At 37.1% G+C, this 27,048-nt stretch overlaps 1 protein-coding gene across 1 annotated transcript in view; it reads right to left on the reverse strand.

Annotated features, from left to right (window-relative positions):
• ASPH (aspartate beta-hydroxylase) overlaps positions 1 to 27,048 on the reverse strand; it is a 112,915-nt gene that overhangs the window by 4,963 nt on the left and 80,904 nt on the right. The window contains exons 17-26 of the mRNA XM_009995541.1: positions 26,480 to 26,568; positions 24,296 to 24,382; positions 21,226 to 21,376; positions 20,037 to 20,173; positions 14,256 to 14,354; positions 13,517 to 13,606; positions 9,857 to 9,994; positions 7,708 to 7,843; positions 6,758 to 6,849; positions 1,605 to 1,738 (exon numbers count right to left, since the gene is read on the reverse strand). Of these exons, the coding sequence (XP_009993843.1) occupies positions 1,605 to 1,738; positions 6,758 to 6,849; positions 7,708 to 7,843; positions 9,857 to 9,994; positions 13,517 to 13,606; positions 14,256 to 14,354; positions 20,037 to 20,173; positions 21,226 to 21,376; positions 24,296 to 24,382; positions 26,480 to 26,568 (1,153 nt within the window). The remainder of the gene's footprint in view (positions 1 to 1,604; positions 1,739 to 6,757; positions 6,850 to 7,707; positions 7,844 to 9,856; positions 9,995 to 13,516; positions 13,607 to 14,255; positions 14,355 to 20,036; positions 20,174 to 21,225; positions 21,377 to 24,295; positions 24,383 to 26,479; positions 26,569 to 27,048) is intronic.

Here is a 27,048-nt window from a genome sequence, read left to right on the forward strand (position 1 = left end):
CTCTTTCAATGCCTCCAGTGAAATTCCTGCCTTTTTTGTGAATGTAGGGCTCTTGCCAAAAGCAGCTGAAGTTAACACACTCCAGCACAGGCTGTAGTCAGCCCTTGAATGTTTTACATTTCAAATGAAGGAGCCTGATGCCCAAGACTGAAGCAGGTTCAGGAGCCTGGACACTGAAGCGCTTGGTCTCCATCGTACCAGCAGTAGAAGTTTCTCTACTTTTGACTTTCAGGGAGTGTTGCTACCCAGAAGGAGCTTCCTACTTCATTTTCCACACCACTATCCCTTCTGTTGTGGTTAAGACAAAGAAAGGTGCCAGCCCTAGTAAAGGGTGGTGAGCTGTGTACAACTGCTTCCTTGGCAGCTGATCAAAACCACCACTTTGTTCAGGCCACTAAAGAGCCACCTAATGGTAATGCCAGACAGTCACCACCACTCTGAATTTACAATACCATGCTAAAGAGAAAAGACTCCACTCATATTAGTCCTCTAGGCCCATTAACTATCTTTCCCTCCATTCAAATATATTTTTTACACTTATTTTGGATATTGGATTGGAATGCTGGCAGCTGTAGTCCATCTCTACCTAAATGTAGGTAGAGTAGATTGTATCACTGACTGTGACAGATTATTAAATAAGCCATATGTTGGCAGGAGCCTATAGTGACAAAAGTTTTTGTTAATAACTGTTGGATACTTCCACCCTGAAAAATTCTAAACATTTTTTGTTGTAGCATTTTTTTGAACATTCTGAAAAATAGCTTTGTTACATATTGAAGACATGCAGACAGAAGGGCATTTCATTTCTCAGTATCAAATATACATTACCACCATGAAAAGAATTGTTGCACTCAGATGCTGCAGGTAAGACACAGAATCTTCCAAAGACATATATATAGGTATTAAGCATCACTAAAATTTCACATATGTCTCAGAAAATGAAGTCTGTGAGCAAAAAGCAATATAATTAACAGTGTCAAAACTTGTATTCAAGTCAGCATCATTTTCCCTAAGTGGTAAGAATTATTGTTTTAAATGTGCTTTAAAGAAACTTGCTACCTGTATAACTCTTTGGTTACACTTCATAGATGCGTGCATCTTCAAATTAACTTCAACTGGAATATTTTAAGCTGAATTAAAACAAATAGGAAGGAAGCTTCTGCAGAAATACAAGAGTATTCTGTTATGGTGGTGAGAAGGAAGGAATAGCTTCGTCTCAGCTTTTGCTGAATTACTGAAGAATTCTTTGCAAAAAAAATAATAATCAAAACAAATAGAGGTACTCCACTGGCAAGTATATTAGACTGCCATCATAAAAGTAAACACAGAGAGACTTCATTGACTAAATTCACTGCTATTTCCGTGTTACAGCAGAGAAAAATGGCTTTGTCTCCCAAGATTCTTCTGGTATTGTTTGAAAAATTATATTTAGATGTTTGTACCAAGAGTTAGGGTGTAAATTGCCTGCTTAATGAAATACATGACACCTTCTGACCAATAAAACACTTTTTTTCCTTATTTTTCTTCTTTTCCTAATTATTATTACATGCAGTCCCACCACCTTTTCAGCCTTGAAGATGGTGGGAAAAAACTCCAAACCATACCTGTTCTCTTGGGCACATCGAATTCTGCAGCCTTCCTTAGGGATCACCAAGCCCAAATGCATCCTTAGCCGACAATTGGTGGGCCCAGTGTGAGGCCAAACATGGGTCCCTGGGTGCATGATAGAATATTTGATCTGCAAGAAGAGAAAGGCAGGACTTCAACATGCTCTGCTTCACAACCATAATGCCAAGAGATCAGGACTTCAATATATCTCACCCTTGATGATGGGCCAAACGTGCAATGTCACCTTTTATTAGAGTCTCAGCAACAATTAAGCTTTCTTAGATCCTAAAGGCATCAAATACCACAAAAAACCCCACACAAACATGCCTTGTGGGGTGTGGGGTGTGCATCTAGGTGTGTGCATGTCTAAAAAATGTATATTTTTAATTTTATTAAAAAATAATCAGTATTTGTATTTCAACCTGAAAATTATCTCCTGTTTACAAGCAGAAAAAAACCTTTCCTATGGAAAGACTTACAGACACTCTTATAATTTAAAAGGATGGGCCACAGGAGACACAAAGCCTGTGTTAGACAGGCTAACTGGCCTGTCTCACATGACAAGTGGGTTGTGAAGGTCACTATCAGCTTTGGCTGGAGCAACCCTGGGATGTCCAGGATCATGAGAAGAGGGGAAAAGACAAAAAGCAGAGCAGAATTACTACCCACAGCTTCAGAAGAGAAGACTGGCTTATTCGTGGATCTGCTGGGAAAAAAACCCCACAACATGACATACAGTGCTGGAGAGAAGAGGGGTCTAGGACAGCTGGTTGGTTGATCTTCAAGAATCATCTTGTCCAAGCTCAAGAACTATTCATCCCCATGTGCAGAAAGCATAGAGACCCAGACAAAATTGAAACACAAAAAGGAAACACATAAGAGGTGGAAACCTGGTCAGGTCACCCAGGAATACTGTAGAAAGGGTCTCTGAGCACACAGGGATGAGGTTAGGAGAGTCAAAGCTTTCCTGGTGTTTAATCTGGAGATGGAAGTGCAGCAAGAAAGGTTTCTACAAATACATCATCAGTAAAGGAAGTCTACAGAAAATGTGGACCTGCTGCTAAATGTGACAGGAGGTCTGAGATGGAAAAGGCTGAGGCACTATATGCTTTCTTTGCCTCAGTTTTTACTGGTATGGCAGACCATCAGGAACCCCAGGCACCTGAGACCAGTGGAAAAGACTGGAGCAAAGATGACTCACCCTCAGTGGAGAAGGATGAGGTTAGGCAACACTTAACTAAATTCAACAAATCAGTTCATGGGTTCTGATGGGATCCACTCATGAGTGCTGAGGCAGCTGGACAATGATAGAAAGCAAATATTGTTCCTATTTTCAAGAATGGCAAGGAGGAGTATCTGAGGATGAAATATACGTATTTAGACTATAGGCTAGTCTGCCTCACCTCAGTCCCTGGAGAGGTGATGGAAAAAGATGACTGGGAGCAGTAAACATGGGTTTATGAAGGGGAAATTGTACTTAACCAGCTTCCTGTGGTGAGATGTCTAAATTGGTGGTAGAGGGAATATTAATGGATATTGTTTATCTCAGCTTTATTAAGACTTTCCACACTGTCTGACATAAACATCCTCATTGACAAATGCATGAAACAGGAACTAGCTAAGTTGACTCTGAGGTGGACTGAAAACTGGCAGCTCAGCCAGGCTCAAGAGTTGTGATCAGAGGCACAAGGTCCAGCTGGAGGCCACTCACCAGGTGTACCATGGAGCTCAGCACTGGTTTCAACACTGTTTATAGGTTCACGAATGACTCATATGAAGGAACAGAGCGCATCCTCCTCAGCGAGTTTGCAGATGATAAAAAAATTGGAGAGGAATGGCTGATTCACTACTTTTTTTTTCTTTTTTTTTTCCTTTTTTTTTTTTTTTCTGCTATAGGGACCTCAGCAGGCTGGAGAAAGGAGCAAACAGGAATCTTATGCTGTTAAACAAAGAGAAGTGTAATGTTCTGCACTGGGGAGCAATAACCCCATGTACCAATATATGCTGGTGGGCAACTGTCTGGAAAGCTGGTTCCCAGAATAAGACCGTGGGGTCCCACAGGCAGCAATCTGAACAAGAGCCAGAAATGTGACCTTACAGCATAGATGACCAACAGCCTCCAGGGCTGCATTAGAGACACCTTCGGCAGTAGGTTCAGGGAGGTGACTCCTCCTCTCTACTAAGAGTTTTTGAGATGTTTCAAGTGCTGGGTCCAGTTCTGTGGTGCCTGCTATGAGAGAGACACAGACACACTGGAGCAAGACTAGCAAAGGGTTGTAAAGGTGATTAAGGGATTGAAGCATCTGACACACAAGGGGAAGCAGTGAGAGTTGGGACACTGATCTAGAGAAAAGAAGGCTCAAGGGGATCTTATATTGATATATATATTGATAAGTACATGATGTGAAGAGTGAAGAAGATGGATGCAGGCTCTTCACAAGATTATCTAGTGAAAGGCAACGAGGCAATGGACACATTGAAATACAGGAAATGCCATTTAAACATAAGGAAAAACTTTTCTGCTATACACTAGGCAGGTTGCCCAGAAAGACTGTATCATCAGAGGCATTCAAAAACCTGACTGGACACAGTCCTGAGCAACCTGCTCTGTTTCATCAAGCTTGGAGCAAGGGTTTGTCTCTAGAGGCCCTTTTCCACCTCAACCCTTCTGTAACTCTTCAGCAATGCAACAAACAGGAACTGTCAATAACACATGACACTGGTAAGAAGTGTCTTTTCCACCGAGAAATCTGAACATAAGGCTGGGATGGGGTAACTTTGATAAATGTTAGCCCTTAAGATATCGCTTGCTCTCCAGCTAACAAAATCAGCAGAAGGCATTTTGTGACTAATGCCTTAGCTGTTCTCACCATCTGAGGTTTCAGCCTACCAGCAGTTTCTTGTGACAGAAAGTGATAAGCTCTAATGGCTGTGGTGAACTGGTGCTACAATCCACCACCTCTGCTACATTGATATCTGCTACCTTGGTTTCCCTGTCAGACCCTAACACAATGTGATGTAAATAACTGGCTGTGCAGAACAGTTAGTAATATCCCAGAGAAACACTTTTTAATGCTAATATACCAGCATTGTGAAATGATCGCTGCCATGTATGTTATCTGTCCACTCAGATCACTCTAGATATGTCTGTGAATTATATGCATCAGCTGTACTCAAGTACAATATATAAATAGTCCTGAACTACCAATGAGTTATACCTAAAACTCCAAACAGTTAAGAAATGCACAGAATTAAAACCACCTGTGGTACTTATAGTTTATTGCTGTTTGTAAGAAAAATCATAGAATCATAGAATGGTTTGGGTTGGAAGGAACCTTAAAGATCATCTAGTTCCATATACCCCTGACATGGGCAGGGACACCTCCCACTAGATCAGGTTACTCAAAACCCCATCCAACCTGGCCTTGAACCCTTCCAGGGAGGGAGCATCCACAGCTTCCCTAGGCAGCCTGTTCCAGAGTCTCACCACCCTCACACTAAGTAATATCTTCCTAATATCTAATCTAAATCTACCTTCTTCCAGTTTGAAACCATTTCCCCCCAACCTATTACTACATGACCTTGTAAAAAGTCTCTCCTCAGCTTTCCTCTAGGTCCCTTAATAATACGATCACTTGCCATTGTTTACCCAGTCTCTCAGCAGCACTGAGAAAGTCAATTATTTTACATTTCTTTCATCTTTGACAATACACAAGGTGCCCAAAGCATCCAAACAGCCTATCTAATGCAGAATTCCTCATTTCTCGGTTTTGTTTGTTCCCAGTGCTTCCAGGTGCTTCAATATGTGAATAGAGAATAGGTGATATTTTAAATTCAATTTAAGAGGAAGAATCAAAGGCACAGCTAGCATAAGACCAAAATTATCCTAGGCATCCCCTAATATTGGATGTACAACTTAAAACTTCTAGAGCACCATTTTTCAGATTATTTTACATGTTCAAAACATATGACTACAGTTGTAGCTGTGATACACAATATTGCTGCAAACCATATCCTGATGATAACAAGTGGGGTGCCAAAAAAATGGTGAACAAAATAGCAGCTCTCAAAGTGAATTTTCTCTCTGGGATAGACCCATTTTTGCTATGGATGCCATTAAAAACCATTTTCTTGCTGTTAGCCACACTGAGAGTGATGACCTCTCTCATCCCTTACCTTCAATACAGCCAGCCTTTGAAAAAAGTCAATTAAATAATACTGTGTTCATTCCCACAACAGTAGCCATCTAGTGTGCTTCTGTGTATCAAAAGCAAGAGTCTGGTGAAAAAACTGAACATGTACTCTCAAGGCTCTGAATTAGGATTGTGGCAGCACCCTGTTTTTCAACTTTTGCATCCTTAATTTTGCAATGTGAAGATCAGTCTCATGCAGTCATTACAGATATAACTTGAAAAAAAAAAATCTGTCCTACAGAATTATATGTTATCTATGTTGGGCCAATCATTTAGCTGCCTTTGTATGGATCCATACCATATAAGTTTACTGACTGACTTGATGAGGTTAATTTGAGGCCAAGTGGTCCGTGTAGACCAGGCACTTGAATCAAACTTTGTTGGCATCCAAGACCACAGCTTATTGTAGATGCAGAATTTCCTTCCTTTACCTTTAGGAAAGAAGCACGTTTTTTGGCTTCTATGAGGCAATTCTTCTATCAAATGCAGCCAGGCTGGGGCAGATGGGTGAAGTTTATCACAGTGAGAATCTGGCTCATTGAATTAGTCTTGTAAAGTTAGGCTTAGATCAGAAAAAAAAAAAAAAATCAAGCATGAAAGGACCTAAACCAACCTGCTGCTCAAAGCAGGATGAGCTTTGAGTCAGAAAAGGGCTGAGGTTTAGTAAGTCATTACTTATTGGTTGACCCATGGCAAATAACTACTTACTTACCATGAGCTCCCAGGAAATACAAGGTAAAAACACTCCACTAAAGGGCATGTAGAAAGGCTCCAGCTAATATATTTTACTTTGCATTTGCTGAGGGCTAAAACTGCTGTATTTTCACTGTTAATTTTATTGTCTGCTTAAGGCATCACTAAATATACCAAGGTCATGAATCCCTCTATACACATTCCTCAAAATCACGTGCTTTCAGCACTAGGACTTTACAAAAATGAAGAAATTTGACAAGTACCTGCCCTCTTCTACAGCCAGTAGCTTCCGGGAATCTTTCCAATAAAGTGCAAGTTTTTGGAACACTTTTACAAGAATTCTCATTTTTTCTTCCTAGTGAAAAGAATGGACAGACCATTGGCAAGAGTAATGAACAAACACTTCTTTGTTTTCTGCTTTGCAGAAAAGCAAGAAAGCTGTTAAAGAGCTGACACTGAAAGACAGGTGAATTTTATTTTTCTCATTTTACAGATTATGAAACAGAAGTACTTATACATTGTAATATTAGTGCAGTCTGCACTTCATTGCTTTTAAATTATTTGTGAAGACCAGGCTTTCTACCATTTTAAAAAACTTTATTCTAAAGGTATAATCATTAATAAGGCTGCATAGAAAAAAAAAAAAAGACGAAAAATGCCACCAACATCATAACATTTTAATGTCAAGATCATATTTTGATATAAGCTGTTTTTAATATTTTATTTTACAGTACTGTTTCATATGCAGAGTTGTATAAGAATATAAGGTCATTCCAATAGTTGGGTCTCCCACTGCGCAGCTCAGCAACAGGGCAGAAGGCTTATTAAAGTCATATTATTTTGCTCATACCATTTCTGAATGACAGATCTCACCTAGCTGACCACACAATATTGAGGATACACTTTTTCCCTTGTTCTTGTCTTCTCAGAGGCTGACCTGTACTCTGTGCAACCATGCAAAATGTTGGCAGCCTTACCAGAAGAATATTACCCCTCGAGGGATTCTTAGAAGTGCTTGGGGAAAATGTAGTACTGCCCAAGCAGTTTTAAACAAAAAACACCCCAGTTCACTGTCACAGGGGTCCCAGACACTACTTTATTAGTTCCCTGCTTCTTCAGTTCTGGAAAAAAAACGTGTTACTTCTCCTTATTACACTATAGTTAATCTGAGAAAGTGAAACTGGGGAAAGAGAAGAAATACAAAAAGTTTTACCTTGTTGCCATAAGGTAAACTGGCTCCAGTCTCCTTTTTCTCGTAGATTCTCATCTTCAGGCAAAAAGAGGCTTCTTTTTTTATCCATCACAGCAAGCCCCTCATCCCGAATGAGCTTCCAGTTTTTTTCTAAGGACTGTTTGTGAGAGTCATGTTACTGCACTGAGAACTTTACTACATTTGGCTTTAGTACTGTTTTTATATTTCCCTGCCATTATTAACTTTTTTTTTTTTAAAGCACTAAAAATGTGTTAATCATCATTATCAAGTTTCTTTATATTCAATTCCCTTCTGACAGGTTAAGGCAGGAAAACCAACTTTCACAGCATTCCTCAGATTCAATTACATTGGGATAATGTAATTGGGATAATAAAATTTTAATAATCCCCAGTCTCTTTGCAGAGTAGGCCTCACTTTGACTTGCTTTTTTATTAGCCTAACGACTCTTTAACAAATGAATTTGTATTGCAAGCTAGGAAGAATACTGATCTTCTCAAAGACAGCACATGTTACCTGGAAACATTCTTGTAATTACAAAACCACTTGCAAAACCTGGAACTCCAGGCATTGGGAGAACATCACAGTACAAATGCAAACAGGCCACTTAAGTGGATAGTTAGGTTTTAAACTTTAAACCAAAAAGGTTTGCAATGATTCACTTGCACATGTTATCATTGGGATTTGGTAGCATTTCCCACACATCCCGCACAGATGTAAGAACAGAACAAGATAAAGCAGTAAAAAGTAACTGCTGATTGTTTTTTGTTTTGTGGAATGAGGAAATAATGTGTTTTTCAACTAAAACCTGTACAGAAGTTGGAATAGTTTAGAAATTAATAAAGCCAATGTCTTGAATTATTTTTGCCACTTGCTGGAAAATCCTACTTCAAATTTCGCTTGCAGCATCACATGTTATTAGAATCATGTCTGCTTTCTTTCAAAAGTTTGAGTGTTTTCTTGAGCTATGAGAGAAAAACAATATAAATACTTTTCCTGATGCATTTAACTTATATTTTGGGTTTATACTTTCAACTGTGAATGCTATCTTGAAGAATACAATACTTATCAAATTATGATACATATATAAATAAACTTGCAACCACAATTTAGTTCAGATTCAATTACATATTGCTAATAAAACAGCTAAAAGAGTACTACAAAATTATTGGATTGAAGAGCAATAAATGGATTTCAGAAAGGCAACTGTGCTGTCCATCCTTGTTTATCTTCTGTACAGCTCTTCTAGGAGCCATGTGGGATGCTGATCCAAACCAAGACCTCCATATATGGTCTGATACATCTGAAAAAAATCCCTTCAAAGTGGAGCCCTGGCAATTTTGGAATAGGAAGGTGAATTCTTTCATCATTCAAAGTTGACTTGTTTCCTTATGCCAATGGTGGAGAGACCATTACCTTCTGTGACCCAGGAAGTTGAATGTTTTACATCTAGAAGACTGTAAAACATCACTCTAGATAGCTCTCAAACATGTATATTTTTCTCTTCTTTTTTTTTTCTTTTTTTTTTTTTTTTTGGTTTTGTAAAAAGAACTATTATAAGAAGTTCCCAGTTTCTCTGTCTCCTTTATGGCAGGGAGTATCTATTCCTACACTTTGCTCGAAAATGAGTTCAATACATCCACATTTCAAATCTTCCCAAGCACTAGTACATAAAGCTAATTGCATTTTTGTGTGTGAACTGAGATTACACTAGAGAATCACACTTCAGTCTAAATTTCCTAACCTTATTTATGCTGCCATCAAAAGCATAACAAGGAATAATCTCCCTTTTCAATATATACATATATATATATAGTAAAAAGATCCCTTCAGAGTAGGTTTTTAACACATTATGTAACTAGGCACAATGAAACAACCACTCTGAAGGAACCTGTGTCTTGCAAGTAAACATTAATGTTTTACAATTATTTATGCAGGATAGTATTGCTAAATCACATACCATTAATTAAAACATAGAAGAAAAAAAGATTCTTACTCCCTTTTTTATTTTAGGAATTCTGATTAAAATTATTAAAATTAAAATAATAAAAATTGTAATATTTTGGAAACAAACTATTATTACAAATAGTAACCAGAATACTTGTATTGCATTAAATAAAAAATAACTTTAAAGAACTTAAAACTGCTTTACCTTCACCAGTTCAGTGTAACCAGTTTCCCTTGCAGTCCACCATGGTTGAGCTTTCAGTCCCTTAACGTTGTAGAGGGAGCGTTGCCAAACTGATGCAAAGTGACCTCTTTGGTATCCAAGTTCATACCACTTGTATGCCTGGAAGATTGCATTTATTAACAACCAAATTCATAACAGCCAAGCTCACACAGGAAAAAAAAAGTAACTTAAGCTTTTTTTGCTAAGGTAACAGACTTTCTCTTTGGATGCCAGGGTTGCTACTCTAACATAATATAGTAATGAACACTTGAAGGAAAAAAAAACAAACAAACCTCAGAACCCCCATCAGCAAAACAGGATAATCTTCTCACAACCACTCACACCAATTATGGGTCTGTAAGTCCAAGGTGTTGTCCTTGGAAGAGCCAATTGTTTGTCACTTTAGTCAACCCTGTTTTCTCTATGTTTCAGTTCTTCGTCTATGAATTAAAGATGAGTGCCTTCTGCTGGCAATGGAGGTGCTATGATGATGATAGCAGTGCTGACTTTGCAGATAGAAATTATCACATAAATACCTAATAAATATATGCACTTGAGTTTCTTCAAATATTTGTTGTCACACCAGAATTGAGCTAATGCTACTAATTTTTGTTGTCCCTTCTCTTCATTTTGAAATCTACTGAGGCTAACACCTCTGTTTGTCTTACTGTCCCTTTCCACATCTTGCTTTACTCCTGTATAGCAGCAAAACAAGCCTGAGCAAAGAAATAAAATGGGAAAAGATGCAGCATGAGGAGCATTGTGATGGACCATACACAGAGAAGGCTACGCAGTGCTGCCACCTCCTCCTTCCTGTCTAGCATTGCTGCTTCAGCTACAATATTTTAGACAACACAAAAAAAACAAAACAAAAGAAAAGGATATGACAGGATTTCCAGGTGTCATCTTAGAGATCTTTAATTTCAGATAGAAGGTAAGAAATTACTTTGACTGGTTTTGTCTTCAAATTTTTACATAAGTCTTCGTATTGTAATCACAGAAATTTTTTTTGAGTTGTATATTTTCTTCAAGTTTTAAAAAAATGTGGTACTCTGACCTTTATAACTCTCTTGAAGTGTGGAGGCAAGGCCACAAGAGAATGTTGCCTTACAGTATTTATCTGAAATGCATAAAACCTTTGGGGATGAAGAGAATAAAAGCCAGAGACATCTAACATCTAACTTTTTTTCCCTAGAGAAACTTTGCAAAACTGTGTATTGGTCAAAAAAACCCCCCATACTAAATGAGGTATTACCTTTGAGTAATACACAGTGTATTTTTAAATTTTGATGTTATCTTGGTTAAGTGTCTGAAAGTGAAGCATTATGAGTTATAACATATGTTCCCCAAGATGTAAATTGTAATAGCAGTGGGATATCAATAGATGGTTCATGCTGACTGCCTGCATTCGTTTGCAATGTCTGGAGTTAGCCCAAATGATAAGAGGGATTAATTACTTGTTTCAGCCACTGACTAATGAGCATGAATGTCACTTTATAAGATCCATCAGCTATAATCACAATGTATAATATTGTTAATCCTCATCTACTAGCACACTTGTGCTATGAGGTTGCCTTTGACAGCATGGAGCAGCATTAGGTTGCTTCGCTCACCTGTTTCAGTTCTGAGTCTCCATGAGAAAACTTTTCATATGCAGATCTTGGCAGCAGAAAAACTAAACAATGACCACGGTACTAATGAGGACTGCTACAACAGTACAGGAAAGTAATTGTTTGAGATGCACTCAGTTTATACATTCTGTCTGAACAGCACTTTTTTCCATAATAATTTCCATGGTTCTAATTTATCCTTTTTTTTTTTTTTTTTTTTTTTTTTTTTTTTTAAGACAATCTGTTATTTTATAAAATTACAGTTGGAAAGGGAACATTCAACACTGTTTCCTTAACTTTTACCAAGACTATATCCATAATATCTAATTTAGCTCTAATAGATGGTACCTTCAAAAAACCTCCAGTGATAGTGATTTCACGTGTTCCTTAAATAGCAATATGTTTCCTTGATTAAATTTTGAGGCTCAGCAAGTCTAACAAGGTCAGTGAGAAAAATTTAGCTTAACAGTGGACTTTCCACTGATAAATGTAGAAGTCTCCTCTAAGTCAAGAAGTTAATTTGCCATAGATTGAAACTTTTTCTTCAGCAGATTTGACCATTAACTCCATAAATATTAACACACAATTATCCTGGGGATTGGGATGATACACTTAACTACATCTGTGTGTCATCTTTAGTCCAACATTGCAATGGGATGCTCTAGCTTCAATCATTAAACCCAGAATATTCCACAGAAGCATACAGATATTTCCTTTTTGGTTTTCTGTCCAGAGAAGGACAGACAGTCCAACAGAGACAGTGATGGCAGAAGCAGTATCTGTGCACGCACGTGTGTGTATTTATGTATAGAACAAGACTAACTAATTCTTATTCATAAATTAACTTTACATTAAAAGATTGGAAGACTATTTTATTGCATTTTCAGAGAGGGCAATCTAACTTTAAAAATACAGATATTATTATATTTAAGTGTATGTATAAGATATTGTAATAAAAGTTCCATGATTTATAAAAAAAAAACTCCTAACCTAATGACCTAGGCTTCAGCAAGGTCACTAACATAGACTTTATCTTAGTTCAGTGATGAGCTATTCTCTGTTCACACTGAAGAGCTGCCTACTGACTAGGCCAAGATATGCAAGAGGTCAGCATTCTTTACAGCATTTTAGGTATCAATATTTCAGGCCTATTACTAGGAAACTGATTAAAAAGCAGTTCCACTGTGGTGCTTTATTCTTTTCACATTTCCCATGTATGAACCCGAGTAGTTTGGTTTTTTTATTTGTTTTGTTTGTTTTGTTTTTAAATTAATGTCCATAGTAAAATTCTTCTGTTTGAGTAACAGTCTTCAACAAAAGCACTTTTCCTCCCTGCCAAAGCAATAGTGCTGATTCACACATTTAAATTGGGCTTTTACATTACATTTGGTTTTAAATTAATAAATTGGAAATGCATATGGTTTTCAGTCATGTATGTTTGCTTTTGTCGGGCATGCAACAGATTTCTTACACAAATCTCTGCCTTTCTGATCTGTTCCTACTTTAATCATTGAACAAATACTGTAACTCAGCACACAGATTAAGTTCTCTCATGGTCTTCTTTTATCACATATTCACTGGTGCTCAAGGCCTCTTTGGAAAAGAAGGGATGTTTACAAAACACATCAGAGCTAGGAGAGAATTTCCATACTGTGCTACACATGTAACTGCTTCTTTTTTAAACTCTGGTTGAAACCTTCTTCACAAGAAGTAGGAGCAGAAAACAAACTCTAAAAATGCCTTTATTAATTTTTTGAAAATGGTTGGTCCCTTGGTTCAAGCTTCCCCATGCAAGCTGCAAGAGTATAAGTTAATTCTAAAGAAAGGAACGTTGAGAGATTCTATTGGCAGATAGATTCTTCAATGGCAGATTTTTTGCTGTTGCTCATCCTGACCACTACACACACACTCGATTGTTATTGCAATAGGACTACTTGTATTTTCAAAGCTGAGTCTGTGCTTGAAAGTGTTTCTGGATCCTGCAGTCCATAAGAGGTTTAGTCTTTAAAGCAACAACATATTAAATGCATACCTCTTTGTCTCCCATTCTCTGCATGGCATCACCCAGATGAAAATAAAAGCGTCCATCATCTGTGCCAGGGTCACCAGACTCTAGTCCTTCCTAAAAACCACAAAAAAAAGTAGAAAAGAAACTTCAACAGGACTTCTAGAAGAGTTCATTTGATTGCTGTAAATAGGCTGCCAATTCTATGCAAGAGACAGGCTATGAAATTGTCTATAAAATATAACCACCATGGTATACTGGAACTTAGGTTGAATGAATACAACATTGAGAATTATTATCACTTTTCCAAATGCCATGGCCTCTCCCCTCAGTCCCTTCAAAACAGAGATGTATACAGAGATGAACACTTGCCCCTGACCCTATATACACATACACAAGCATTTTAGAAAGTTGGATTAAAGGTTCTGTTTTGTGATATTTCTTCCCAAACACTCAGAAGTATACCCAAGCCCTCTCTGGATTTTTCAAGAGCCTTAAGTTCGCATCACACTAACAAGCTCAAAATAATTTGAAGCTCACAGCAGTGTACTTAGGGTTAAACAATAATAAAACTAATACTTTATGCTTAAGAATTGATGAATCTCAATGTACAAGCTTGTTCAGGTTCACAGGCAGTGATACAGCAATAAAACTCCAACGTGTAGCTTAAACTGTGATTAGTATGCACCTATCTTGGCATGTTTAATCACTCCAATTTTATTTTTTACAGGTAAAATATTTACTGTAGGTGAGAAAAGAAAAATACCTTTAGATAGGGTATGCTCTCTGCAATCTTGTTTTCTGCCTTCAGGATGAAGCCATAATGTACTTTAGCAAAGCCATCATTTGGCGTGAGGCTTAGAACCTGTTTGAGAATAAATTAATGAAATACTCATGTATGGGTCTATGAAAATTAACAAACTTATGCACATATTATTATTTTAGTGATTCAATGACATTTTCTTCCATTGCTGGCCCTCAGATCAAGTCTTGGCTTGGCTGTACTTTCTCTTCCCCATTCCATTTTTGCTTCTCCAGAAAAATCTGTTACAAGCCAGATTTTAGAGTCTCAGAAGTAAAAGTCTGGTATCTCTGAACTGCACTATTTTCTGTTGTTGTCTGTCTTTCTCCCATCTCTTCAGTTACAGCATGCTACATTACAGAATTAACACCACTCATTAACACTGAAGTTACATATCCCAGATTTGACTAACCAGAAGGAAAGCAGTTACTTTTGAGCAAGTCTACAGCACCATCACAGAAAGTGTAGTGTACAAATACACCCAAAATAGTTTAGATAGGTTTATACTAGTGGCAAACTAGTCTTGGTAAGAGAAAACAGTACACTGCAAAGTACAGTGAGTGCAATTGAGAAAGATGTGAAATAATTTCAGGGACTGCACAGACCCTGGGAGTGAAAAAGGTATTCTCAGCACTACAGTGAACTGTAGCACTCTCTGGAAGAGCTTACACTTTCGTGGCCAAGAGAAAGGTATCATACAGTAATTCAAGGTCTGATGCAGTAGTAGTTCAATGTGCTTTCACACTAGAAGGTGATGGATATTCTTGTATAGTCATGTGCTGCACTCTGATCAAGACCAAGAGCTAGTGTACTGAATCAACCTGAAAGATTCATGTAATGTCTGAGTTTTAACTCAACTTAAGTTTGCAGGAAAGGAAAAACTACAGGCAAATATCCAGAGATGGATATTTCATGAGGACTGTGCAGAAGAGAAATTTGTGAGTACAGGGGCAGCTGTAGGAAAGGATCAGTGTGTGGGGAAAGTGTTTCAGGGAAAGGAAGTGTGAAGCTGGCTGGCCTGAGTTCTGAAACATAGCCCCAACATTACTGACATAATTTAAGTGCATTTGGTCTGCCTCAGACAAGTGGAAAATTAGAGGGTGTCCTGGTCTGCTTTCCAGCTCCATGTTTCTATGATGTTTAAATTCACAAGGAAAAGACAAGGGGTAATGGGTGCAAATTATTCCTGGGGAGATCCTGATTGGACATCAGAAGAAAATTTTTCACTGTGAGAACAGTCAGACTTTGGAATAATCTCCCCAGGGAAGCGGTGGACTACCCAACATGGGACACTTAACTTTCAGCTTGACAAGGTGCTGGGCCATGACATCTAAACTGTGTTCCTACTGAGAAAGGTGGGGCTAGATGAACCTTGAGGTCCCTTCTAATCCTGCATTCTATGATTTGTAGCTCTGTGTGATATCAATTCCATGGTCAAGTTAATCTGTTGTTACAACTCTTCTCTCCTTAAAGTAAGGGCAGATGGTCTTATCAGGACAGATCCTCAGTTTGGGAGGATCATCACAGGAGCCTAGCAATGGAATTACAGAGGCTTGTAACTGCTGAATGTCTAGCACATCTGCTAAATACAAAACAATGGACAGATGAGCAATTTCTCTTGCCATTTTTGAAGCTACTAAACTTATGCCATGGGTAAAATGTATAAATCATAGCCATTTCCCTCTGCCTTTTCCAGTCACATCTAACCTAATTCTTCAATCAAAACAATTACAAGCAAAACCATAACAAGTCCTCTGGGCCAATTTCTCAGCTTTCTCAAACCTTATTACATACAAACTACATCCAAGCTAAATTAAAATCAGCTCAATGTGGGTATAAATACCAGCTTTATTTCACTTATATTTGCAGAAAAGAGCTACTGTGAAGGAATGACCAATTTGAGAATCTGCCTGAAGTCTATAATATGACACATTACTAGCAAAGATTGAACCTGGCAATTCATAGTAAGGATAAGCTTGATCCATAGCATTAAAATATGCTACCACCTTATGCACCTTATGTCTTTTGACTACAGCATTCTGTGTATAACCATTTTTGTCCAAGAATCTGTACCCACAGGGTAAAATAAAATGACAGACAGAAATATTTATTAGCCATAAAATTTCATTATGGTCCCTTTAACTATAGGATAAAGCTATCTGATTAATTAAGACAGAACAGAGTTTTCTGTATTACAGTTAATTTAAACTATGCCGAGTTGCATTAAGCCATGATCTACATTCAGAGCCCCTAAAGAGAAGCAAAGAGATACAATCAGCAGAAATTACATTGGAAGTATTTAATGTAAATTGTATTACTCTGTTGCTGTTGCTGCATGCAATATTAATTATGTTTAGAAATAAGTTTTACTAAACTGCTCATAGCCCATTAAATATTATTCATGAGTATAGAAATTAACCTCTGGGGCTATCAATGGCTAATTAGCCAGGGCAGAGTACTGTGCTAATGTGGATATTCTGCTTTTGGTACCTGAGACAGTTCAATCAGAGCTGGCTTGTGCGTGTCTGTATAACGCTGCACTGAGCCGTGCAGACGTGCCTCAGCATGGCAGGCAGAAAAAGTCCTATCAGCAGAGTAACTGGCCTTACAAAGTTCTCTTCCACTGGATTTTATGATAATTTGTAGACCTTTGAAAACAAAAGTAGCTCTGAATTCTACTAGGAGTACTTTTAATGTTATGTTTCTGTGCCCCTAATTGTTATGTTAAAAAAAAATACTTCCACGTTAGGTAAAACTGAAATCGTCACCAGTTGGATGCCATTTCCCCTTTGTGGTTCAGCCCAAACTCTGGTAAATGTGTAACAGAAAAGTGCATTTTGGATCAGTTAAACTATAACACACTACAGCTGAACATACAAAACTCTTGATCAGAAGTTCAATGTTTACATGCATTGCTTCTGTAGCTAAAAAAAAAGGAACAAAATATTTAAGACTTTTTCAATACAAATGTGACTCGTACACTTCAACAGCTGTTAAGACACAGTAAATTTGGGGAAAATAATTTTTAAACATTTCCAATTCGATCCCAGTATTTAAGTCTGGTTATCCAAAAAAGACAAGAATCACATAGGAAGTAAGTAAAATGGCTATTAAATATAAATCAGAAATTTTTCATTCACTAGGATTCCTGGGGCATCTACTCAGTTCCTTGGAGATTATGCCAGTAACATTTAGTCTAGTCTGAAATGGAATATACCATAATCCCAACGTAGGGATTTGACAATGTCTGTGAAGGATTCAGCTGGTTGTGTGTGCTCAGCTGATACTTAACACAAACTGATAACACTGAGCTAAGATCAAAATGTTACAGCAAGAGGGGCATCAGTACCTTTTTGCCCAAGAATATAGCAGATTACCAGGAAATAGGAAATTTGGAGCCTAGATTTTCCTGCACAGAAGAGTGTTCCACTACATGGGAACTTGCTTGAGGAGCAGAAGCAAGTACCACAGAAGAAGTTAGACTATGATGAAGAAAAAATGGGACCAGAGAGGAATAAGCAGAAAGCTGAGCCTTTAGTTGAACAAGGGATATGTTCTCTTGAGGATGTGTGCTGAGCTCTGCTCTCCCTTCTAGATGCTTGTGCCTTCTGCAGTAAAGAACTCCTGAATAAAGTGTATGAACATCCTTACAGTGGAAAACAGAACCCAGGATTCCTAAATATTGGAGGCATCTACTGCACAGCACTAAGTTCAGCTTATTGCCTATGCTCTGTCATGGTTTTCTATCAAATAACTAATTTATCCTTCACTACTGAGAAGAAGGATTTAATCACATTACAGAAATTTCCCAGACTTTAAAAAAATCATTTGAAGAAGAAGATGTCTCCTGGAAGCCCCCAAAACCACTCTTCACAGTTTGCCCCTTTCTCTATTGACTATACACAAAGCCTGAGCACCTATGGTAGAAGCTCCAAACCATATGTCAATGACTTTCTAAATATGCATTGCAACAGCTGAGTGAAGGACTCCAGAGCAGAACATATAGCCCCTAAGCAATCTGCCCGAAGTCATGTAAAAAGCCTTCAGTATACCAAGAATAAAAGCAGGCACATCTGAGCTTCTCCTGCCTTCTTTGCCTACATTTCCTTTCTTAAATTTCTTCATGTAAATTTATCCTGAACTACAACAAAGAAAAAAAAAATGCATTACTGTGTTAGAATTCAGCATGGGGAATAGCCAGAATATGGAAAAAACCCACGTGATTTTCGAAAAAAAAATAAACCTAACTCCTTTTAAAAGGTATTTATTTGTTGCTCTTTTACAAGGACAGATCATCACTATGATCTATTCTATTTCAATCACTAGTCAACTACAAAATAGAGTAATTACACTGGATGAAATCTATGGAAGCATGGGAAACTATATTAAAAGTAAACCAGTTCATATTTTGCATATCTGTTCTTAATCAGAGCAGTATGCACTTGTTCTGAAGTGTATCAAACTCAGTATCAGAGTAATTACTTCTTCCATTTATAAAAAGTCCAGTGATTATTGATATTAAGAAATTCTAACATGTGTAGTGTTTGCAGAAAAATACTGAAAAATTGCAAAGGAAAACCTTTCCCCAAAAGAATATATATATTTTTTTTAAAAAAAAATTCCTTGCAGTTTGAGAAGCAGGTTCAGTTAATAAATGCTATCTTTAAAAGCTGATGTTTCCAGTCCCCTAAGAAATTTTGACAGCAGGCCAAAGATTACTGAACAGAAATGTTTTATGGAGGTACCTCCAAAGTAGCTGAAGTAGCAAGGCAAACATTATTCTGGCAACATCTGAAATCATTAGAGGAGCTTGAGAAAGAAATGGTATTATCAGGGTTTGGCTCCTGCTTCCAAACATGTGGTTGAATGTCTTTCTCTTTGAGAAACTACCTGAGATGATAATTCCCCTTCAGACTCCCAGATGAAGGGGACAAAACAGGGCCTTTATTCTCAGGAGGTGGTACTGATCATGCTGACTCATTCTCAGTCTTCATAACCAGCCATTTACCGTGCTACCCCTGCACAAAAAAGCACTGCAACAAACGTCGACAAGACCATGTACCACCAGGTGCTGACAGCTTCTGCTTTACCAGTGTCATTAAGCTCCACATCTGTCAGAGTTTCCAGATGTTAATGGGGTTTGTAGATGACAGGTGCAGAGCAGCCCTTGTTGGCAGTGAACCTTCCCCAGCTTGATAACCATATATAGAACAGCAATATTGTTTCAATGAACAGTTCACTCCACAAGCATCATGAAAGACAAACACAATTTAAGCTGCCTACAAAAATTGTGAAAAAACAAAAGGTTAAATAGCTAGATTGAGTACTGAAATACTTTATCACATGCTTAGAGATGGTGTGCCCATAAAGAAACAGGCTTGCTACTGCTTTCCATGTCTTGCGGATAAGGTATCTTTTATACTATTCTTTACAACTAGATGAGTTGTCAATGTATTCCAAACCTGGCTACTAGAAAGTACAAGAAACCAAACATTATTGAGCATCTGAAAAGCAACTGCACTTCTCTTTCTATGGGGAAAAACAATAAGCATAACAGTATCAGGAAATATTACTTAAAATTAGAAGATAATTAAGAACTGCACCAGAAAAAAATCATACCTATATTAACCTCTCAAAACCAGACAGGCAAAATGTTTAAGAGCTAAGAAAGCTAAAAGTAGGCAATCTTTAGAATGAGCATGTGAATGCAAATCAGTTTTTTCCTTGGCTGAAATGGAAGCTCACCTCTTCATATACTTTCTTGGCACTGTTGTTATCTCCTATCAAGAGGTAACCAACACCAAGGTCATTCTTGAATGAAGTATCACTGGGAAACAGCTGAACTAATTTCTGTAGAGTAATCAGGGAACCTCTCATGCGACCTAATTTGATGGAACAAAACTTAATTACAACTACAGATATGAGTAACAGTAGTAAGATGCTTACACAACATCTAAGAAAACACAAATCAGAGCCAAGTGTTCCACTTTCATGCAAAGATCAAGAAGCAAAACTTAAAAAAAATAAATAACACTTGTGTGGATAGCTGTATATTCAGCTGCTTAGTTGTCACTGGGGACACGGAATATTCCAGGAAATCACTGGGAATGTGTATCATGCAGTGTTATGGCAGCCTCTAGTGGAGAGCTGTTCACAGTGTAGCAGTAATATTAAGCCTGGGTTGCCCGTTCATACTTAGATGGCAAGAGTGTTTGATAAAACTAGGTAAACACATAAAAATAAACTTGGTCTTAATTGATTAAGTAATTAAACACATTTCTAGTGCTAAGCAATGTTTCCACTATATTTCCATTGCAAAATTAATCATGCTTTAGTTGCTTAAAATGAAGTATGTTTCTTTGACTTCCTAGATGAGGTCTTGCTGAAGAAAAGCAAGATCAAAACATGTTGATATTAAAACCCAACCCATGGGAACAAAACTCTTTTCTCCACCAAAGGTGACAGTCTCTCATATTCTAATCAGTGCTTCTCATACATCACAGAACTGAGATTTAAGCTTTTGGATATTACACTTGAGTTCAACTCCATTCTTGTCTATGTTTACAGAAAGTTTATTCTGGATATGTTTACTCTGTGAATGTCATTAATTTCCTTGCGATTTCTCAAACTTCAGCAGAAAAACATTTTCTTCATCCTCTTATCAATACAATTTTTTTGACTACCTCTCATCGTAGCACCTATGGTGCACTGCTGCCTACAGGCACTATGAGCATACAAGCCATTATATAGACTAGTTCCCTAGAAATATTTTTAAAAACTAAAAGATATTTTTAAGAGATTTAAGCATTTAAGAGATTAGGAACACAAGTTCTACTGAAAACTCAATGGAATTGGTTCTTTTAAATCCTTAGTGATCTTTTGAAAGTCTTGCTCATGCAACTTCTGTAATTTTTACACCATCTTCAAATCTTACCAAGAAACTGCTGTCTGTCTGCTTCTCGTTTCAAGCTCAGTTTTATCAGATCCGAAGGGACATTTGGCAGAGTAGCCACCTCATCATAGGTGTTGATGGCTTTTTGCAGCATCTCATTACTTCTCATTTTCTCAGCTAAGTCATCTTCAGACTAGAAAGAATCACAAACCCATTATTAGAACACTTAATAAATCAATTTTAAAAAAAACATCTTTGTTTTCTTAGAAGACAAACTATGCAATTGTTAGGCTATGGGAATAGTTTTAGAATACCTTTGATCTATATAATTTTGGCATAACAATGAAAAGCTTATCTGATTGTGCTTTATGGTAAGGCAGATGATTTTTACTGTTAATTTTTGTTTCCTGCATACTGTTTCAAATTGTAAGCAGGAGAAAATTTGCACCTTAAACATAAACTAAGACAGATTTTTGGTTAACATTTTTAACATTTCTGCTTTAAAAATATATATAAAGCAATCTGCTTTAATAACATGGAAGAAATGTAAATTATTGCTGACAGAATATTTGCATAGTAAGTCTCACACTGGCAGCAATACAGAAATCGAAACATTCCAACAAACATTTATTTATTTCAGAAATTTATAGTCTTTCTTAGGAAATTAATTAGGAATTGGCATTACTCTTGCTTATGTTGACAAAATATCTTCTCTACAACTCTATCAGAAGTTAAATTTGTTCCTTAAAACCAAGAGAAGACCAAAGGGTATATGAGATCACCGTGAAATTACAGCTTCAGTGCAGCCAATGGAAGCTCCTACTGATTTCACCTGTGATAGGGCATTTTTACCATTTGTTTCAACAGCTGAATAAAATAAGCCTCTATCTCAAATACTGAAGTTTTAAAGCATTACTTTGAATCACTTATACAACTGCATGCGTTTTCATGTGTTTAATGCATTCTTCCCAAATACATCTATTTTTATTGGTTTATGTTCTTTCTTAAGTCAATTAGCAGAGAAAGGTGCATCACAAGTACCGCAGGTGCAGAAGCTCTTACTGGTTTACTTAACTTCATTGCTGTATCAGACACACTAAACGAAACAGCTTCAACTGTATGTGTTGTAGTAAGCAGTTAGTATCTGGAATATTTTTGCACTTCTGTGTTTTACTTTTTTTCCTAAGGCTACTTTCAAACTGACCATGGGAAATATCAAACAGCATGGTCACTCAGGCAAATTCAGTTTCAGAGATAGCTTCAGAAATCACTTTGAGGAGATTGTTTTTTCTGATGTACAGTTCCTTAAAAATTTGCTTTTTCTTTTTGGGGGGAATTGCAGGGTAAAGAATATTAAAAGATACATAAGCAAGAGGCAAAATTTGTCATCATAACATCTACATGACATCTTCACCAGTACAGATGTTATATAACATGTAAGGAGGTTTAAATTCTCTCTGTTCTTCTTTTCAGCCTTAAAGGTGTTAATGATTTCTATGGAAGATTTTTTTCATCTGGCCTGATCATAGCTCTAGATATAAAACTGGGAATCGCTGAAATTTCTGAAAACCACAATTATGAAAACTTTTTCAGATTATTTTCTTTTAAGTTGCCTTTTAAAGCTATTAAAAGATCCAGAACAAAACCGCTTGTCTTACTAGAAACTGTATCTACAAAAATAGCATGTAATGTTGGTTGATGGTTCATAGAACTGGAGAAATACATTCTTGTGGGCAATTCCTGGCCTTCACCCTTACCCTACTCTGCAGTGTAACCTTTAGTTAGTGTTGGAAGACAGCAAATTTGAATGTGTTGTGTTGGTGTGAATTCTCACTTAAAAGTAATACATGGTTAACATATAAATCCTAAGAATAATCCATCTGTCAGTGAAACCCACGATTTTCCCATTCCTTCAAACAACTTCAACTTACATACACAGGTTTCAATAAACTGTCAACGGTCACGTTTAGTAAAGAGACTTGTACAAGTCTACGAAGGCTACTGCAACTGGAAATGAGTTTATAGCTGTTTTTATACATTCCCAGAAAGTGTATGTGAATTATTACTTCAGATCTTGGTGCCTAGGACCTTTAAAGCATTACTAGAGTACTAGGCCGTACCTACAAATTTTTGTAAAGGGACAAACAAAGTTGTGACACTGGAGGAAATTCCAAATGAGAATAAGCTTCAGTTGGCTTCAGTGATCTGCCCCCTTCCCTAAAAGCAGTGAGCTAATGAGGAGGCAGGAAGAGACTGTCCCTTGAAAAGATCACCGAAGTATTTGGTCTGCTGTGTATTAACTGCTTCAGTGACAGTTTTTTTGGATACTCACAAGTATGGTTTTAGCATGACTATGACTATCCAAGTACCCGGTTGTGACTCCAAGTGCCTCAGTAATTGTGTAACAGCACAATTCTCTTCTACAGTGACAGTTACACTTTTCTCATCTTGATTAACAGTGTAGTGGGATTATTCTACTATTTATGAAAATGTAAGGATTATCCTCTTCTGAGATATCCCAACATGTCTCAGAAGAATGAAATGCAGAGCTTATTTTCCAATGCTTGCTTTTTTTGCCTTTTTTTTTTTTTTAAACTTTTTTTAAGGGAACACCTGAAATAGAATTCATTCCACAAGAAAATGCTAATAAAGCCTCCCTCTCTAAGAATTTCTGTTCTTTGTCCTTTAATACTCTTATATAAAACGTCCAAATCCCCTTCCCTATTCCCAGTAAGCAAAAAGCAGCATTTAGCCCAGAGCAGAGTGATATGTTGATTTATCAGCTGCAGCAAACAGTATGTAACAGCTAAATTCTGCCTGTTATTTCTGAACTGGGAAGTTAGTTGGGATTTATCTCTTACCATTCATCTGACAGTTTTCATGACAACTAAAGTATGTATCTTATTTTTTGCTATTTACAATATCCCAACTAGGCTAAAGTTAGACAAAAGCTCACAAAATAATTGGGGAAGGACAGAGGACTGAAACAAATTTAGTAATAGATCATATACTTATTTTTTTCCCTGAGAAATTGGGGGTTTTAACTCTAATTTTAAAAAGGTTTTATTATTAAAAATTTTCTCTTATTTAATGTTTATGGCTTTTTTTGTACCTGTGCTTTCCCGTATCTTGCTCGAGGACTCTGTGGATATTGATTCACTAATGCTTCAAAGGCCTTTAGAGCTTCTTCAACTTTTCCCTGGAAAGCAGAGATACTTATCAGCAATTCTATCTAATAAAAATTCTGAAGGATGCATGACCTAATAACACATTCGTTTCTCCAATTAAAAAACAAACAAACCAAAAAAATGCAGATGGAATCTGCAGCTTTCACTCATATTTGTGTTGAGACTGCCTGCTTACTCAAGAGAAATTCATTGTCATTATTTATGAAACAATATTATCTCCTTTCCATGGTTAAAATGAATAGCTTTGTTCTTATTTTACTCACTTTCCCTTCGTTGATGGGAAAAACTACTGAGATGACAATAATGTGTCTATATAAAAATGTAAGTATTCTATTGTTAACATCCAAACTGAATGGAACAGAGAACAGAAAAGAAGTTCTAGACATACATGGAAATTTTCTCTCTGTACACCTTATATGATGAACAGAACCATAACTACGGTTCTTCCAGGGGAAATACCACAGATTCATCCAGAGTATATGGCTGTTTCCTCCCAATGTTTTTCCCAACAATATCCCTCAGGACACCTCACTTGTGCTCTGGGTCACTTCCCTGTGGCATACAAAGTCCAAATGTAACCATGGCATCCTCATGATTGATGCTGACTAGCAGGTAAGGATGGAAGTTGAGAACCAGCTGCACTGTTAAATAGAAGCTCAGCACTGCTGGGCAAAATTGGGCATCAGATCTTGCTGTCAGTTCCAACTCTTACACCTCTACAGAGTGGACTATTATACACAACTGTCTTGCTATCTTCAAATATTACATATGTCTGATTTGTTACTAAAATTATCCTGCTTCCTACAAGACACCAGGATTGCTTGCAATTCACCAAGAGACACAGGCAGGAAAAGAGGTTCAGCCAACTGATTTCTCTAGGCTCATCAAAAGTTTCTGTTACATCTTTCTCTGAGCAACCAGCTCTTTAGGTAATAAGAAGCATAAAAATGCTGTTTACCTTTGCATTCTCACATGTAAACAAGGCTCCCAGTGAAGTGCAGCAACAGGGGCAACCTGAGGTTAGTGCTGTCTGTGTAGTAGCCCTTCCACCCCATACAGACCTACAGGAATTCTGGGGCTCTATGGATGGCAATGTAAAGCTAAAACTGTACAGTCAGTCTTCTGAAAAATCAATAATTCTACACCTGCAGTGACTAAAATGGTTTTTGTTGCTCTGTACTGGAAATAGTGCATTTCATTGCTCACCCATCTCAAATCCAGGACACAAAAAAATGTGTTGTTCTGCATGACCTAGAACTGCCTGTGAGGCATACAATTTTTGACAAGATTTACATCCAAGAGACTTCAGGTCTCTCATTTCTAACATAGTCAGACTAAGGCTAAATCACATAGTCTTGCTTCAGTACTTAAACTTCTATGTGGAAAATGGACACTGCAGCAAAGGTCTCGTTTTCCGAGACACTCAAATATAAAGATAACATTAGAAGTTATCAGAGAAGATGACTGAAGAGTTTTTGTTTATTGTTGGGTTTTTGTTTCTTTGTTTTTTATAGTTATTAAATTCAGGACTGGCAAAATTGTCTGACTAATGCTAAAATGTTGCTGGCACTGATAAGAAGCAGCAACATCTGCTTCATGCTCTAAGCAGCTGTATGGAAGCAGGGACACTCACAGGACACATGCAGAATCCCAGCAAGAACAACGCCTACTACAAAGATTTGCATAATGCTCAAAAGCATATGAATACTTACTGAGAGATCCATATAAAAATGCTTATATTATTTAACTTTTCTGATAATACTTGATTTCAGTACTCAGACAATAGCAACAGGACAGAACTAAACGTGTTCCATGTGGTTGATTTAAACATTTTTTGAGTACAGAAATTCAACAGTTAAACTAAATATTTTCTAGATTAAAGGTGAGCAAACTTGCATGAACAAACATACCCTTATGACTTAAAAAAGTTTAGATAACTATCCAGCAGAAATTAAACTTGAAGGACAAGCAGCCACTGAATATTTTGTTTTTAAAAGTTAGTTTCACAAAAAGTAATCTAAAAGTAATTAATCTTTTTCTAAGTTAATTTTTATTTCATTAATTTTTGCCAACTGTCTACAGACCTGAGTGTAACATTCAAAACTTACTTTTTTACGTAGTTTTTCTGCAGCATCTAGTTCAGCTTTAATGGTCTTATCAAACTTGTTTAAGAGCTTTGGTTTCTTCTTCTTTTGAGCTAGAAGAGATTTGAAACCCACAAATTTCATTACTTCTTTCGTATTTCAGAGCAATTGTTTGGAGTAACCTTTAACTAGCAACTAGTACTGTGCCGGCAAAGCACAAGATTTTCAGATAAGGCAGTTTCAAAATACACTGAAAAGAAATTGATGTATTGCTTATTACAAAGTCCTGCATGTAAAAGCAATCTTCAGTTATTCAAACTGAGTAACTTTGCAGTATAAAGCTTTCGATAGTGTGTTTTTCATCTCATATAGTCAAGGATTTTTTCCAAACGGTTCAAAGGACATGGAAGAACAAATAGAACTGCTATTCTTCCACATTTCTATGGTATTATGAAAAATATTGTGCTGGTAACTTCCGAAGTTCTGCCTATATATGTCTATTTCTTTGCCTAAAGCAATTAAAAGAGTTGATAGAAATCACAGTTACTCAGGGCAGGAGGGACTCAAAAAGTCATATAGTCCAACTTCCTGCT

This window comes from Chaetura pelagica, unplaced genomic scaffold, assembly GCF_000747805.2.
Source record: "Chaetura pelagica isolate M959 unplaced genomic scaffold, ChaPel_1.0 scaffold83, whole genome shotgun sequence".
Classification (NCBI taxonomy): domain Eukaryota; kingdom Metazoa; phylum Chordata; class Aves; order Apodiformes; family Apodidae; genus Chaetura; species Chaetura pelagica.